General features: G+C 39.6%; 1 protein-coding gene across 1 annotated transcript in view; it reads left to right on the top strand.

Moving 5' to 3' along the window:
• Positions 1 to 12,760, top strand: part of CACNB4 (calcium voltage-gated channel auxiliary subunit beta 4) — a 55,890-nt gene extending 43,130 nt beyond the window's left edge. The window contains exons 13-14 of the mRNA XM_049615268.1: positions 10,013 to 10,198; positions 12,421 to 12,760. Of these exons, the coding sequence (XP_049471225.1) occupies positions 10,013 to 10,198; positions 12,421 to 12,681 (447 nt within the window). The 3' untranslated portion in view covers positions 12,682 to 12,760. The remainder of the gene's footprint in view (positions 1 to 10,012; positions 10,199 to 12,420) is intronic.
• The last annotated feature ends 1,829 nt before the right edge of the window (positions 12,761 to 14,589 follow it).

The raw sequence follows: 14,589 nt of genomic DNA on the forward strand, positions 1-14,589 counted from the left end.
GGAGGTGGAGTGGCCTCTAGAAACAGATGTCAAGATGTGGGAGGAATCTCTTCTGGTGAAGGCTGAAGGATATGGTGTCTAAGACCCTTTTCAACTGCAAGACTGATTCTATCTAGATTTTGGAAGTAATCAGTGTAGAGATGTTAGTGAAACCATGAAGGCTATGGAGCCCAAGGAAGAGAAGAGTATTTTAAAAAAGCAGAGGGGCACCTGGGTGGCTCAGTGGGTTAAGCATCTGACTTCGGGTCAGGTCATGATCTCACGGTTCGTGAGTTTGAGCCCCGGGTCGGGCTCTGTGCTGATGGCTCGGAGCCTGGAGCCTGCTTTGGATTCTCTCTCTCTCTCTCTCTCTCTCTCTCTCTGCCCCTCTCTGCCCTCTCTGCCCCTCCCCTGCTTGTGCTCTGTTTCTCTCTCTCTCTAAAAAATAAACATTTAAAAAATGTTTTAAAAAAATTTAAAAGCAAAAAATATGTCAAGTAAAGTGATATCCTCATTGTTTCAAAATGGCATTAAGATCATTCTTTTTGACACTCAAAAAGAATGAAATCTTGCCATTTGCAACTATGTGGATGGAACTGGAGGGTATTATGCTAAGTGAAATTAGTCAGTCAGAGAAAGACAAAAATCATATGACTTCACTCATATGAGGACTTTAAGAGACAAAACAGATGAACATAAGGGAAGGGAAACAAAAATAATATAAAAACAGGGAGGGGGACAAAACAGAAGAGACTCATAAATATGGAGAACAAACTGAGAGTTGCTGGAGAGGTTGTGGGAGGGGGGATGGGCTAAATGGGTAAGGGGCACTAAGGAATCTACTCCTGAAATCATTGTTGCACGATATGCTAACTAATTTGGATGTAAATTTTAAAAAAATTAAAAACTGAATTAAAAAAAAGAAGCTAAACAAACAAACAAACAAACAAACAAAATGGCATTAAGATCAGATACTTCTACCGATGGTCCGTGAGCATGTCTGAGGACATAGTATCCACGTCACCGTATGGTTAAGTCAGACAAACTCAAATATTTGGTCATCTCAATTCCGTGTGGCTCACTTACAAGAATGACATTTAGCAAATATTATTCAAGCATTAGGCCTGTTACCTTGCTAGGTGCTAGGAATTCAAAGGCACGTGCCTGCCTTCAAGGACTGTATAATCTAATAAGATGACAGTTGGCTACAAAGAGGAGAAAACAGACTCAAATACAGAGAACAAACTGATGATTGCCAGAGGGGAGGCAGGGGAAATAGGTGAAGGGAATTACAGGGTACAAACTTCCAGTTATAAATGAATATAAGCCATGGGGATGAAAAGTACAGCATAGGGAATATAGTCAATAATTTGTAATAACTTTTTATGGTGACAGATGGCAGCTAACACTTGTGGTGAGCATTCTGTAATGTATACAATTGTGGAATCAGTGTGTCCTGATAGGATATGTCAACTACACTTCACTTTTTAAAAAATAGATTGCAGTTGACTAAGTCAGCTCTCAGCAAACAATTTGGTAGATCATAATATCCTTACAGATATTACTTCAGAAATGTCTTATAGATTAAAAGTGTTTTTTTTTTAAGTTTTATTTATTTAAGTAATTTCTACACCCAGCGCAGGGTTTGAAGTCATGACGCTGAGATCAAGAGCCACATGTTCTTCCACCTGAGCCAGCCAGGCATCCCAAAAGAGTGGTTTAGATCAGGGTTTCTCCAATTCAGCACTATTGACCGTTTAGGTTGTATAATTCTTTGTTATGGGAACCTGTCCTATGCGTTGTGGGATGTTTAGCAGCATCCCTGGCCAGCAACAACTTCCAAATTGTGACCACCAAAAATGTCTCGAGACATTGCCAAATGTCCTTTAGGGAAAAAAAAAAATCACTCCTGGTTGAGAACCACTGGTTTAGGCTAATATATACGTAAGTCTCGGTGAGTAATGTTTTAGAAGTCTTATTAGTAAGTGATTTCTTGAGATACGTTCTAGGTGAATTAAACTTGTTTCTTTTTAGTTTGATCTTTTTACGAGAATTAGTTTATTAATATTTATTCCTCATGACTATTAGAGAAAATACTTGTGTCCTATTAAAACTGAGGCATTTTAGCTTCTGAGAGGGCTGAAAATTGAATAGTTGTGTATATGATGCATCTGTTACCTCTGAAATAGCTGGAACCAAGAAAATATAGGCGCATACTTAAGTGCAAATAATACCGTGAGGTCCCTTAGGACTTGTCCACATGTCAGGAATCTCACACAGCCTCAGGCACTTGGGAGACAGTCTTGCTCTATTATGTCTCAGCAGCAAAAGTTTTTTTAAGTTTATTTACTTAGAGAGAGGGAGATAGCATGGGCAGATGTGCATGCACATGAGGGAGAGGGTCAGTGTGAGAGAAAGAGAGAGAGAATCCCAAGCAGGCTCCACACTGTGAGTGCTCAAACCCACAAACCGTGAGATCATGAGCCGAAATCCAGGGTGGGGTGCTCAACCGACTGAACCACCCAGGCTCCCCTCTGCAGCAAATTCTTGTTTTATGTAATTGATCAGATAACCTGAAATATTAAACAAGCAGTCTGGATAAGTAAGGTTACTTTGTATTTAATATTTTCTAAACACTGTTTACATTATTAAACATGTTCATTTGATATTGTTTGAATAGCATTTGTAATGCTAAGAAGGAATTTTACACTAATGTTGGCACATGTGAAAAAAAATCTTTGGATTATAAAAACTAGTAGTAATTTAAAAATGTGTCTGCATTTGTCCCTACTTTACTTTAAGACCATGATTATAATTGTCACTGAAAGACTGGTGATCACTGTGTCATTTTAGTTCCTCTAGGAGAGTTTACAACTTGCTTAATTGGCCACTACATCTCCAATCTGAAAAGTCAGCAAATTATACTGGCAGAGTCGCACATTGCTAAGAAATTAAAGGCAGCAGTCTTTAGAAAGAGAAGTCTAAAATAGTGCTGAAAAAACTTAGCTCTCTGTAGCCAGAAAAATGAATCCTAGGCTCAGGGATTGTTGAAGCAGAAAGGAACCTTGAAAAGCAGCCAGTGTAGTATTTCCTGGAGTGTTTTCTTCCCAATATGATCTCCATGTGATGTCAGCAGGTGCTATGGGGAGAGTTCTGATACCAAAAATGTTTGAAGAAACAACTTATGTAAACAAAGATAAACTGATTTCTCTACTACAGTTGCCTTAATATGCTAATGAGTGTTTTATATCTCCATCAGGATAGTATACAGTGTTTCCCTTAAATTTTGACTGTGGAACCATTTTTCCACAGAGCATCCTATGGATCGAGTGTTTCGTGGAACACTTCTAGGGAAAGATTGATCTAGTCCAACCTCCTCATTTTTCAAAGGAGGGAACTGAGACCAAGAGAGGTGAATTGGCTTTCCAAAGAACATAAGACTTGGCCAAAGTCAGCATCAGATAGTAAATGGCAGCAAACTGGTTATTATATATCCTCCTGGAAAGAGAAGCTTGGGTTTCACAGGTGAAGATTCTCTCTCTCTCTCTTTTTTTTAAGTTTATTTATTTATTTTGAGAGAGAGATAGCATGAGTGGGGGAAGAGCAGAGATAAAGGGAGAAAGATAGAATCTCAAGCAGGGTCTGCACTGTCAGCACAGAGCCCAACATGGGGCTTGAACTCACAAAACCATGAGATCATGACCTGAGCCAAAATCAAGAGTCCAACACTCAGCCACCGGGCACCCTGGGGAAGCTTCTTTTAAGAGAGGGGTGAGCAAACTTTTTCAGTAAAGGCCAGAAGGCAAATATTTTTGGTTTTGTGGGCCCTATGGTCTTCTTCACAAAACTACTCAACTCTGCTTTGGTAGCAGGGAAGCAACCATACCCAATGTGTAAGTGAGTGCATGTGTTCCAGTGAAATTTTGTTTATAGAAGCAGGAGGCAGGCCTGTAGCCACCCTACCAAAGTTGCACCAAAGTCGCCACCCTTGTTCTGGGACAATGTTTTGTTTATCCATAACTGTGCAATAAACTTCCCTCAAACTTAGTGACTTCAAACAATGAGTATTTGGTGGTATTCAGCCCGTGGCTGACATGGTTCCTTAGTGGGGATGGCTGGAAGGCTGGGCTAAGCCAGCTCCTTCCTCTTTGTCTCCACATGGTTGCTGGGCCTTTCCGTGGGCTCTCTCCCACAGGGATATAGGCTTCTTACATGGCAGCTCCCAGGGCTCTGAAAGCCAAACATTCCAATCTCTTAAGCTTAGATATTGGACTTAGATAATGGTACAGCGTCACTTCTACAGCATTCTGCCAGGCAAAGGAGTCACAGAAGCTGCGCAGATTCAAGGAGAGAGGACATAAATTCCCCATCTCAGTGCAGGGAGTGTCAAAAGAATATGTGGCCATGTTTAATCTGCCACAGACAGCTCTACTCTGGAAGAGGGAAGAAGTGCCTCATTGACTGCCCTGGATTCACAGAAGAAAACGTGGGATGCAGACAGAAGAGGGGCCAATGAACCTAGGACTCATTTTTTTTTTTTAATATGACTGGCCTGAATTTGTAGTTGGAATATTCATGTATACACTACGTGATTAGATTTCATTTTGGTTTCACTGGGTATCGGTACCCTTGTCCTTTTCAGAGAAATTGAAAATAGTACATTTTAAGAAGGCCAAAGTTCGAACTGGCCCAGTACTGTGGTAATAAGAGCTACATAATACATGGTGAGAAAAGTAGACAGGCAGACAATTGAATATATAAATGAAATGTAATCCTTTAATCCTACTTAGTTACAAGCTGGCTTGTGTTACCATAAGATGACCCTGTGGCTCTCTGAGCTGGGTGATTTTTTTGAGCGTGTAAAACGACATTGATCGCTCTCTCTGCAAGAGGGGAACTCATCTCCTCACGGAGTCTTGCAAACCTCTAACATTACAGTCACCATAGGAATTCTCTTCTGTCACCCTTTATTTTCCACTGCTGAATAGACTCAGATTTATTCTATTAAATACAAGCACTCTGAAGTGAATAATGGTGCCCCGTATCCTTCATCATATTGCTATCATGGTAGTAATTTTCCACTGCCCTCTTCCAGCCACTTTATGTAAATTATTTAGAATCGTGTGGATTCATCCATCTATTTAAAGTACTGTCACCAGCGGTGCTTTCACTATTACAGAGCCTCTGGACATCCACAGTTTAATTCATAATACTGCTTTTGAAAAAGACAGTAATCAATTTGAGATGTCTCCTTCATGAAACAAGGCCACATAGGATCTAGTTCTCTCAATCCAAAGGAGACTTCTCTTGTTGTAGGGATTGTAGCCACCCAACTTAGATATACGGACTTAGGGATAGTTCACTCCCACCAGTGCTATAATTTAAAGCATTGGATTAATTTGAACGTAACAAAAACACTGGGTGCTTCTACAGACAGTAACACGGGTAGATGTTGCTATATTCTTTGAAGAATAGGAATGGACAGGATGGAGGGGGGTAGTGAGGAAATGTGTGTGGGTTCATTAATGAACATCATTGATTGTTAAGACAGGAACTACAAGGGATCAAAGTCACTGATACTCTTTGCCTTCATGTCCCCCCCGCCCCCGAAATTAGTGGCAAATTCTGATTGTCTTTCCTGTGCAGCTTATTAAAGCTGGAAACTGTACCTGAGATGAACTGCTAGAGCCCCACAATATCGGTAGGCTTTCCTTTATCCCCATAATACCTCCTAGATTTGTTTAATTTAGTAACAGTTTCCCATCACTAGTTGGTCACTGAGTTAAGTACTCAGGACTTCAAAAGCTTTAATAATATCAAAAATGCACTTGTGATATGAAAGAAACATTGGTTAATTATTTTATAATTAGTATTACATAGTTGCCATTCAGCCATTTTATTTTACTGAATAGTATTTTCCAGTTTTTTTTTTTTTTAATGGTGGCAGATTCGGGATCTCTTTATTCTAGTAGCAAAGAAATAAAAGCGTACCCACCCCTATTATTTTTTTCCTCCTAGAAATAGGAAAGATTCCCCACATGAGGTTTTATCTATGCACAATAAATAAATGTAAAACAATGCGTATACCGTGGGAGAGTTTGTACTTAATCTCCTCACTAGCTAGTATTCTGTCATGCACCAGCTTTAAAAAAAAAAAAAAAAGGTAAAATTAACTTGCAAAATTAATTTCTAAGTTTAATATACTTTTTATTAGAAAATGTTTAGCAACTTGCTAAACTTGCTAGATAAAACTTATTACAAATTATATATTAGGTTTGATGAGACATTCCCTTCTGTGCTAGAAAGGATGAATTTCATAGTTATAAAGAAAGACTTGTACACTCTGTCTCTGTATCTCCCCTCCTCAAAGAATGTATCAGAAGTAAATGGGACCTGCTCCAGTTCTCACTGTAGGAACTGAGAAGTGCTCTATGTTCTGTAAAAACTAGGAGGACCGACTATTCCAGTTCCCCCTGGGTTTTCCAGATTTGGGCACTAATAGTCCCAAGTACCCAAAAACACTCAGCCCTGAGCACATAAGGATAGTTGGTTGCCCTAATTCAGGTGCCTTTCGTAGGAAACTTTGTGATGCTCTGTGGATGGAGAACCAGACAGATTGTTGTTAAGTACTTAAATTTTTTAAAAAGATATTGCCGATTTTCTTCATGTCCATTCAGTTCAGCATCAGTCTTTTGCTTTCTCTCGTCCCTGTCATCTAGTTCTCTGAACTACTGGGTGAGCTGGAGGCCTGGGTTTCACTCTTCCTATTTATAAAGCTTTGGTATTTCATTTTCCTGAATGAGCTTATCCAGAAAAGGGACCTACTGTGCCTGGTTTTCCAATGGTTTTGACTCCTGTGTTCACTATGTATTTACTTTAGCAGCCACATTATTTCTGCCCACTTCAGCTAAAGAAAATATCCCATCACAGTATAGCAGAGGCGTTTGCTGTGGTAGAGCTTTGAAAACAGCTTAGTGGTACCCTATCTCTGGCACTCACCAAGGGCATGGTGTCATTGAGTGGGTCCCTCTTCACTGCCTGTGACTGTCCCATTACCCACACCCTCTTCTGCTGATCAGATAACTCTCTGAGTCCGTATCCCACGCTGGAGGCCTCACGTATTGCACAGTAAGGAACTAATTAGACTTGAACCATTACATTTTTGAAAAATTGGCAAAGCCAGTTTGCATAATTCATGGGGCTGCTTCTCTGAATTTCATGTATAATATTTTTAAAAATTTATGCCCTTATACTCACTTTCTAACACTCTGGTCTAATCAGCTGTGTTATTTCCTCAACAGTTGAAAAGAAAAATTGTCACAGATATACAGGCTGTGAAATTCTTCTTAGTTGAAAATAAGCCGCTGACATGAATATGTCAGTATTCATTCAGAAGCTGAAATTTGCTTTCCTCTGTGCTTTTGAAAGCATGAAAGCAGTTTCAAATCATCTTCCATCATATAACTGTCTTTTTTAGCAGGTGCAAAAGCATCGTTTCCTAGAAATGATTGAGGCTTGAGCAAACAGCCGTGTGCTGATGGATACAAATTCTGTCCATTGGCAAAGAGGAGTACTTTGTTAAAATTACTTGTAATAAACTGTATGCTTAATTGTATCTGCAGCATGACGGTATAGCTGTAGCGTGTGGAACAGCCAAGTGGATATAAACCTTATTCAAATAATACTTTTTTGTGGGGGCTGCTTGCCTGGTCTTGCCCTCTCTGGGCTTTGTTGTCCTGTGACAGTCAGGACCCTCAGTCCAGGTGTCCTCAGAGGTTCTTTAACTTGGGACTCTATGAAAGGAAAAAAATTGAGTTTTTGAGACCACACCTTGTTGAGAACCCACATTATAGAATGAGACCTATGAGGGTGAATTAGACAGTTCACATAAATGAAATTATGTAAACAGCAGCCTCCAAATCACACACAGTTTAGAAACTGTGAACCGTGTTAGCCTGGACTGGCTGACAGAGTGGGCCTTTGTTCCAGTGCTGCCCAGTTTCAACTTTCTTCTCCCTGTGTCATCTGTCTGAGTCTGTGCAACATTCTCTGGGGTAAGCCTGTTCTCGTCCCACTCAAGTCAGTGCTGCAAAGCTGTCAGAATGCAAGTTCATATCAGAGCAGTATGAATAATTCTCAGATTCGACATTTGATGGGTTACTTTAAGGTGGGGAAAGGGCTTTTGATTGCAAAAGGCAGAAATGTCTTTGAGTTATTTAGTGGAACAGGGGATTTATTATAAGGGTGTATGTTGCCTGACTCTGTAGGAACGAGCTGTTTTTCCATTCTCTCATGGGCCACATGGTCTCTTTCTTCCGTTGCTTCTTCTGTTTTATTCTCTTCCCTCTACAGATAGAATTCTTTGATTTACTCATAATTTTCCCTCCCTTATTAAAGTCCAACTTTCACATGTGTCTCTGGGCCTCCTTCTAAATTCAGAATTGGAAGCTGCAGCTGAGAACATTAACTGTCTCTAGATTGCTCTGAATTAAAGTCCCAGTGTGACTTGGGGTATTAAGGAGTTTATTACGTGTCTTTCCCACTAGAAGAGGGGAGCTTCTTAAGCAAAGGGATGATGTCTGTTTTCTTTTCTGTACACTTACAATACCTAGCACAAAATAGGTCCTGAGTACATATTTGATGAATAAATAAAACATACGAAACAACACCTGAAGTCTACCAATAAGGGGAAAGCCTCTGCATGAGTTGAACTGGCTGAGTCTTCTCAAACAGCAGTCGGTTTGGACTGAAGTCACCTTATTCTTTGGCTGGTTGCGAAACATTTCTCACTGCACCAATGACTTGCAAACTGCTTTGCATATTAGGGTCCACATATGCAGTAGAGATCAATGTGATGAAAACGCTCCAGTATAAATGTTGGGGAAAAGATTGTTTCCATGGGGACTTCTGCTTAAGGGAAGCCTCACATTGATGCAGGTGAGTCAGCTGACCTACCACCAACTCATAGTCGTCCAGTTTCCGTGAACCTACAGTCTAGCTGCAGTATCAGTGCTGGTGGCAGTAACCCTGTATTTGATTCGTTAGTGAAAGGTTCTTATCTTGGCAAAATGAGTTTGTGAAAGCAGGTAGGTAGTGGTGGAGATTTTGCGAGAGGGCAGGTGTGAATGCAGCGGTTGAAAGCTGGGGATGTGCTTTCACTAGCTATGGAATGGCTTTTCTCTCTGTGAGGTGCCACGGCTTTCTGACTGTCTCTCCAGGGAATCTGCATCCTGGGTAAATCCTGTCGGTGTTCCCAGCCACACTGCAGGGTCACTGAAGTGCCACTTTGCCCCTCTGGGGTAGAACACATCCTGTTTACAGGCCAGATGTTGAACAAAGTCCTTCCTGACAGAAACATGGATACCAGATACTTCCTGTGTGTCACCCCATCCTTCCCACAATTAAATACTCCTGGTCCTTGTTCTTTTTTAACCATTTCACACAATGATCTTTTGGTAGCAGAAATCACTGTAATGTGCATTTCTATTATTAATCCTAAACCTTCTTTCCATGTTGCTTTATCATGAGACAGATAACATTTTCACAAACATCCTGGAAAGTGTCTTAGTAAATGTTATTCCCTTCAACATAGATATTTTGGGGGGGGAGAAATGTTTATTCCCATGATATGGTCATTGCCCAGAATATTTTGAGAATGCCTCTTTCAATGCCATTAATATTCTGAAGTAAGTACAATTGAGTTCTATAGGAATGTATGGATAAATATAAATATGTTTTTGCTGTCTTCTACATATAACACTTTTACACTCACGTCATCTTTTTTCTTCTAAATAGTGAAAGATCTAAATATTTCATGAGCACTCTCATTTTCGTGACCATGTCCAAATTTGCACTTGGTTAACTGTATAGCTCCTCACTGGACTTTAACTTTAGAAACTGCCAGCATAGCCTCTCCAATGTGATATTTGCTAGTAGATGTTAGGGGTGCTATTATCTGCATTAAGTGAAATTTTAGGTTTCATTGCTTAAAACATGAAGTATAAGTAAAACGGATTTGTCTTGTCACCCGCAGGAAATGTTTGATGTTATATTGGATGAAAATCAGCTGGAGGATGCGTGTGAACATCTGGGAGACTACCTTGAAGCATACTGGCGTGCTACCCACACAACCAGTAGCACCCCCATGACCCCTCTGCTCGGAAGGAATTTGGGCTCAACCGCACTGTCACCATACCCCACAGCAATTTCTGGGTTACAGGTATCGCCACTTTCCACTCATGCTTTTACAGTCTTACAACTGAAGATTCTACAGAGAACTTAATGGGGATGAAGACTGGGATTATCCTTAATCTGAAGAGGAAAACATATGTGGGTGTTATCTTTAAAAAAAAAAATCCAGGGGCGCCTGGGTGGCGCAGTCGGTTAAGCGTCCGGCTTCAGCCAGGTCACGATCTCGCGGTCCGTGAGTTCGAGCCCCGCGTCAGGCTCTGGGCTGATGGCTCGGAGCCTGGAGCCTGTTTCCGATTCTGTGTCTCCCTCTCTCTCTGCCCCTCCCCCGTTCATGCTCTGTCTCTCTCTGTCCCAAAAATAAATAAAAAACGTTGAAAAAAAAAATTAAAAAAAAAAAAAAATCCAAAATATTACAGGCCCATAGGGCCTGTCCCTTAGCTTCCTCAACACAGAATGTGCACACAAGTAGAGTCACTCTGTTTGGAAACAGTGACAGATCCCTGCGTTTTCTTGGGGTGGGGGGAGTGTGGGGGCCCATGTTGGTCAGCGGCTATGGTAGGTCTCCTTTAGGAAAGCTGGGGACAAGTTCAAGGACCGGAGGTTTTCTCTTCTGCTATTCTACTGTTTCACTCAAGGCTAGATGTCAGGAGCCAGAGGCATTATGATACAAAGTGAATTTTGCCTTTTGACATCAATAATTATTTACCATTTATCGAGAGTCTGCTGGAATGGAGCCCAACCCACAGGTGGCTGAGGTACATCTAGTCAATTGAGCCCTCTTGTATCATGACTAGTTTTATATTAAAGAGTTATAATGATAATCGTAATTATAGATCATGTAAAGTTAAGCCTGAGAGGAAGGGCACTCTCTGAAATACTGTGTTATAACTGTATTACTCTCCTACAAAATTTCATCTTTATAAGCAAAAAACTGCCCTATAAAGGAGCAGTTTTTGAGGCTGGAAATGAACATGGGAAATGTGCTAGGGTAATACACATATATATGTATGCACCAGGACTGTTTCTTGCCTGGTTTCGCTGCCTGTGTGCTAATCCAAGTGTGGCATATCCACTGACTAGTTTGGGTTGGCTCCAAATTGTATACTATGGGAGAGAAATGGATGCATGAAGCAATATGCTTCTATAATGCAGGTAGAAGCGAAATGCACTTTATTTATGAATATAACACTCTGACTCACCTCTAAGGCATCCACCTAGAGTGGTTCTCCCAATTTCACTTGAGTTAATGTGGTGCCCTTTATCCTGGAGCCTATTTCTCTTAGTGACCATGAGTATTTAATTGTTAGCCTCCTGGCTGGGGTGAAAGACACAGGCTCTAATTATTGAATGATTTTCCCACTGGGTGAAGGTGAGTGTCCCTTTAGAGGAAATGTATCTCGGTCCTTGGTTTCATCAGGATCCTGTTTCTTAATGGAGGTGACCTACCTAAGTAGAGAGCCACAGCTATGATACGTGTTTTCCCATGATTTAAAGAAAAATGTTGAATAACATTTTCTGAGCCATCAAATAAGTATCTGAAGATATTAATTTCAATAAATGATATTAGAGGAATTTAGTTGATATCTGAAGATAATTTTTGCAGGACATTTCAGTTGAGGAAGCAAGAATTGCAAATATCAATTAGCCAGCTCCATAATTATTATACACTCCTTTGGAGAGAACACTGCTGAGAGCCTTAATGTTTATGTGTGATGAAGAAACAAGCACATTATTTTATGGGCAGCACAAATCATAATTTCATGAAAATATTTTATAGGGCATAAGGGACATTCAGCTAGATAAAGGTGAAGTGTGTGACTTTAGGAGGAGAAAGATTTTACCAGTTAAAGAGAGAAATAAAATAGCAGATGCTATTCTGAACTTTAACTTATTTCCCAAAAGTAAAATAATCCTCAGTTTTGCAGTAGAAGTGGAGTTATTAGGTATTCCTAGATATATTAAGTTCCATTCAGCAATTAACTTTCAATTCTCTATTTTTAATAGGCAGCCTAATCACCTAGCATTATGTAATTAAATTCATAAACTATCAGCATTTTAGTATCTTTGCAGCGTTGTGTCCTGAATGGAATAGACCAGATCTTTTGAGCAGACCATTTGTGCATCAAAATGTTTTATTAAGTCTGATAGTTAGCGTTTTATTGTACATATCCTACTGTTGTACGTATATTTAAATGTTCTAGATGAATGAGGCTGACATGATTTAACCATTGAACTATCTGATATTTATAGAGTCAGCGTATGAGGCACAGCAACCACTCCACAGAGAACTCTCCAATTGAAAGACGAAGTCTAATGACCTCTGATGAAAATTATCACAATGAAAGGGCTCGGAAGAGTAGGAACCGCTTGTCTTCCAGTTCCCAGCATAGCCGAGATCATTACCCTCTTGTGGAAGAAGATTACCCTGACTCATACCAGGACACTTACAAACCCCATAGGAACCGAGGATCGCCTGGGGGATATAGCCATGACTCCCGACATAGGCTTTGAGTCTGCAGAAGCAAACAAAAAATTCATCTGTTGACAATTTGCCATAGCACTGCTAGGATAAACCAATCATCTTAACTTGGCAAGTACAGCACAGTGTTTCCTGTGCTTGTGGGCTGCTGTCATTTGATGCTAGGTAAGGGGCAAAAAAAAACCAACAAAAAAACATTATGCCCTTAAGTCGAGATGGTTATTAGATGCCCAGTCATATAGATATTTTTAAGCGCGGCATTTACATAACAGTACCTTTTGTTTTCTTCATTAGATTTAGACACATCGATTTGTAATTTAGGGTACTTATCAAGGCACATATAAAATAATTTCCCATGCTGGAAATTCCAAATGACCAGTTCCAGTTGGAACCAATTTATAAACCAATTCCTGTTGGAATTTGGGTGAATCGACTAGAAAGTCTACTTGAGCATGTTGTAGTCAATTTAAAAATCTGAAAAAAAAAAAACCAAAAAAACCAAAAACCTAATTAATGAGAAAATCAAAATACCAAAAGAAGCCAAAACCAGGTATGGTTTTATTTGCTGGAAGCTAAATTTACATTTAAAGTCGGAATGTATAAACATTTTAATATATGTTAACGTTGCCAGAATGGCTTTCAAACTCACCAAAAGTATTGATGATGCCAAAAAAAAAAAAAGTCTCCAATTAATGCAGAAATTATTCACTCTCCTCAGATTTTAATATTTTTGTTTCTTTCCTGGCACAGCTGTTGTATTCAAAGTGTTTTGCTTTGTGTTTAGTCACTACTGTTAGCTTGTCTGAAGTTGGCAAAAAACAAACAAACAAACAAACAAACAAACAAAAACCCTCAAAATTTCTTTAGCAGTGAGAGAGAATAATATAAAGAAGCCCAATCATAGCTGGTCACAGGAAATGGAAAAAGAGGAGTTGTTTCCCCTTTACTCAATCTGAGCATAACTACATACACAACAACATCCAGGAATCCGAAGTCAGACAGTAAGGATGGGCACAGAGCCTCCTGAGTGCGAAGCTAAACATCTCCAGATGGGAATTCATCTGTCCAACTTACCACAAACATGGGGCCCGTGTTTCCTGCCAGCACAGTTGCATATCTTTCCATTGCTTCATTCAGTCTCTGTCTTTGAATATGTGAATGTTCTAGCCCTTCCCCAAATTCTTTATAATCATGCTAAGGACTTGTTTTACACGGAAACATTCAATTTTGATATTGAGAGCTGTGTTTATACAAAATAATGGAATGAAAAATGTGAAAATAAAAATGATGAACTTAAAGGCTTGCAATATAAAGCAAACTCACAGATTCAGAGTATATCTGTTCACTAAAATTATAGCATTTTTACTGACGAGAATTATAAAGAATTTGGAGATTGAGCTGCCTTATTTCTAATGAACACTCCTCTTCACCTGTGAAATCTTCACAGTTTTTCCAGTGGCTGTAATTACGAAATTGGTGACCTTCTGTCTTATATTATCAAGGAAGCCTTAGATTCACTATGATCCAAGGAATTACTGAAAATTGACCCTTTTATATATTATACAAATATCTTTCAGAAAAGCCTCTTGTTTCTAAAAATCCACAATGCATGCATTTTTCTAAAGCCCCCAAAGGACCAGGCATAAAAATCCCTTTGTACTGGTACATGTCACGAAGACTGTATTTTGAAAACAATGATAATTGATTTCTATTACCTTATTTTCTTCCCAAGCCTTTCAACCTTTAGGCTTTCAAAGCATGCACCAGTTAAATAATCTTCCTCGCCATGAAAACAAGTTCCAATTTCTTGATCAGTTATACATCTCTTGACGCCCATGGTGACCTCCCACATTCCCTCTCCTCCTCCTGTTCACTGTGCATACTCCATTATGAACCTGTTTAGCTGATGATGGGGATGCCTATAATTATGTAAGTTATTT

This window comes from Panthera uncia, assembly GCF_023721935.1.
Source record: "Panthera uncia isolate 11264 chromosome C1 unlocalized genomic scaffold, Puncia_PCG_1.0 HiC_scaffold_3, whole genome shotgun sequence".
NCBI lineage: Eukaryota > Metazoa > Chordata > Mammalia > Carnivora > Felidae > Panthera > Panthera uncia.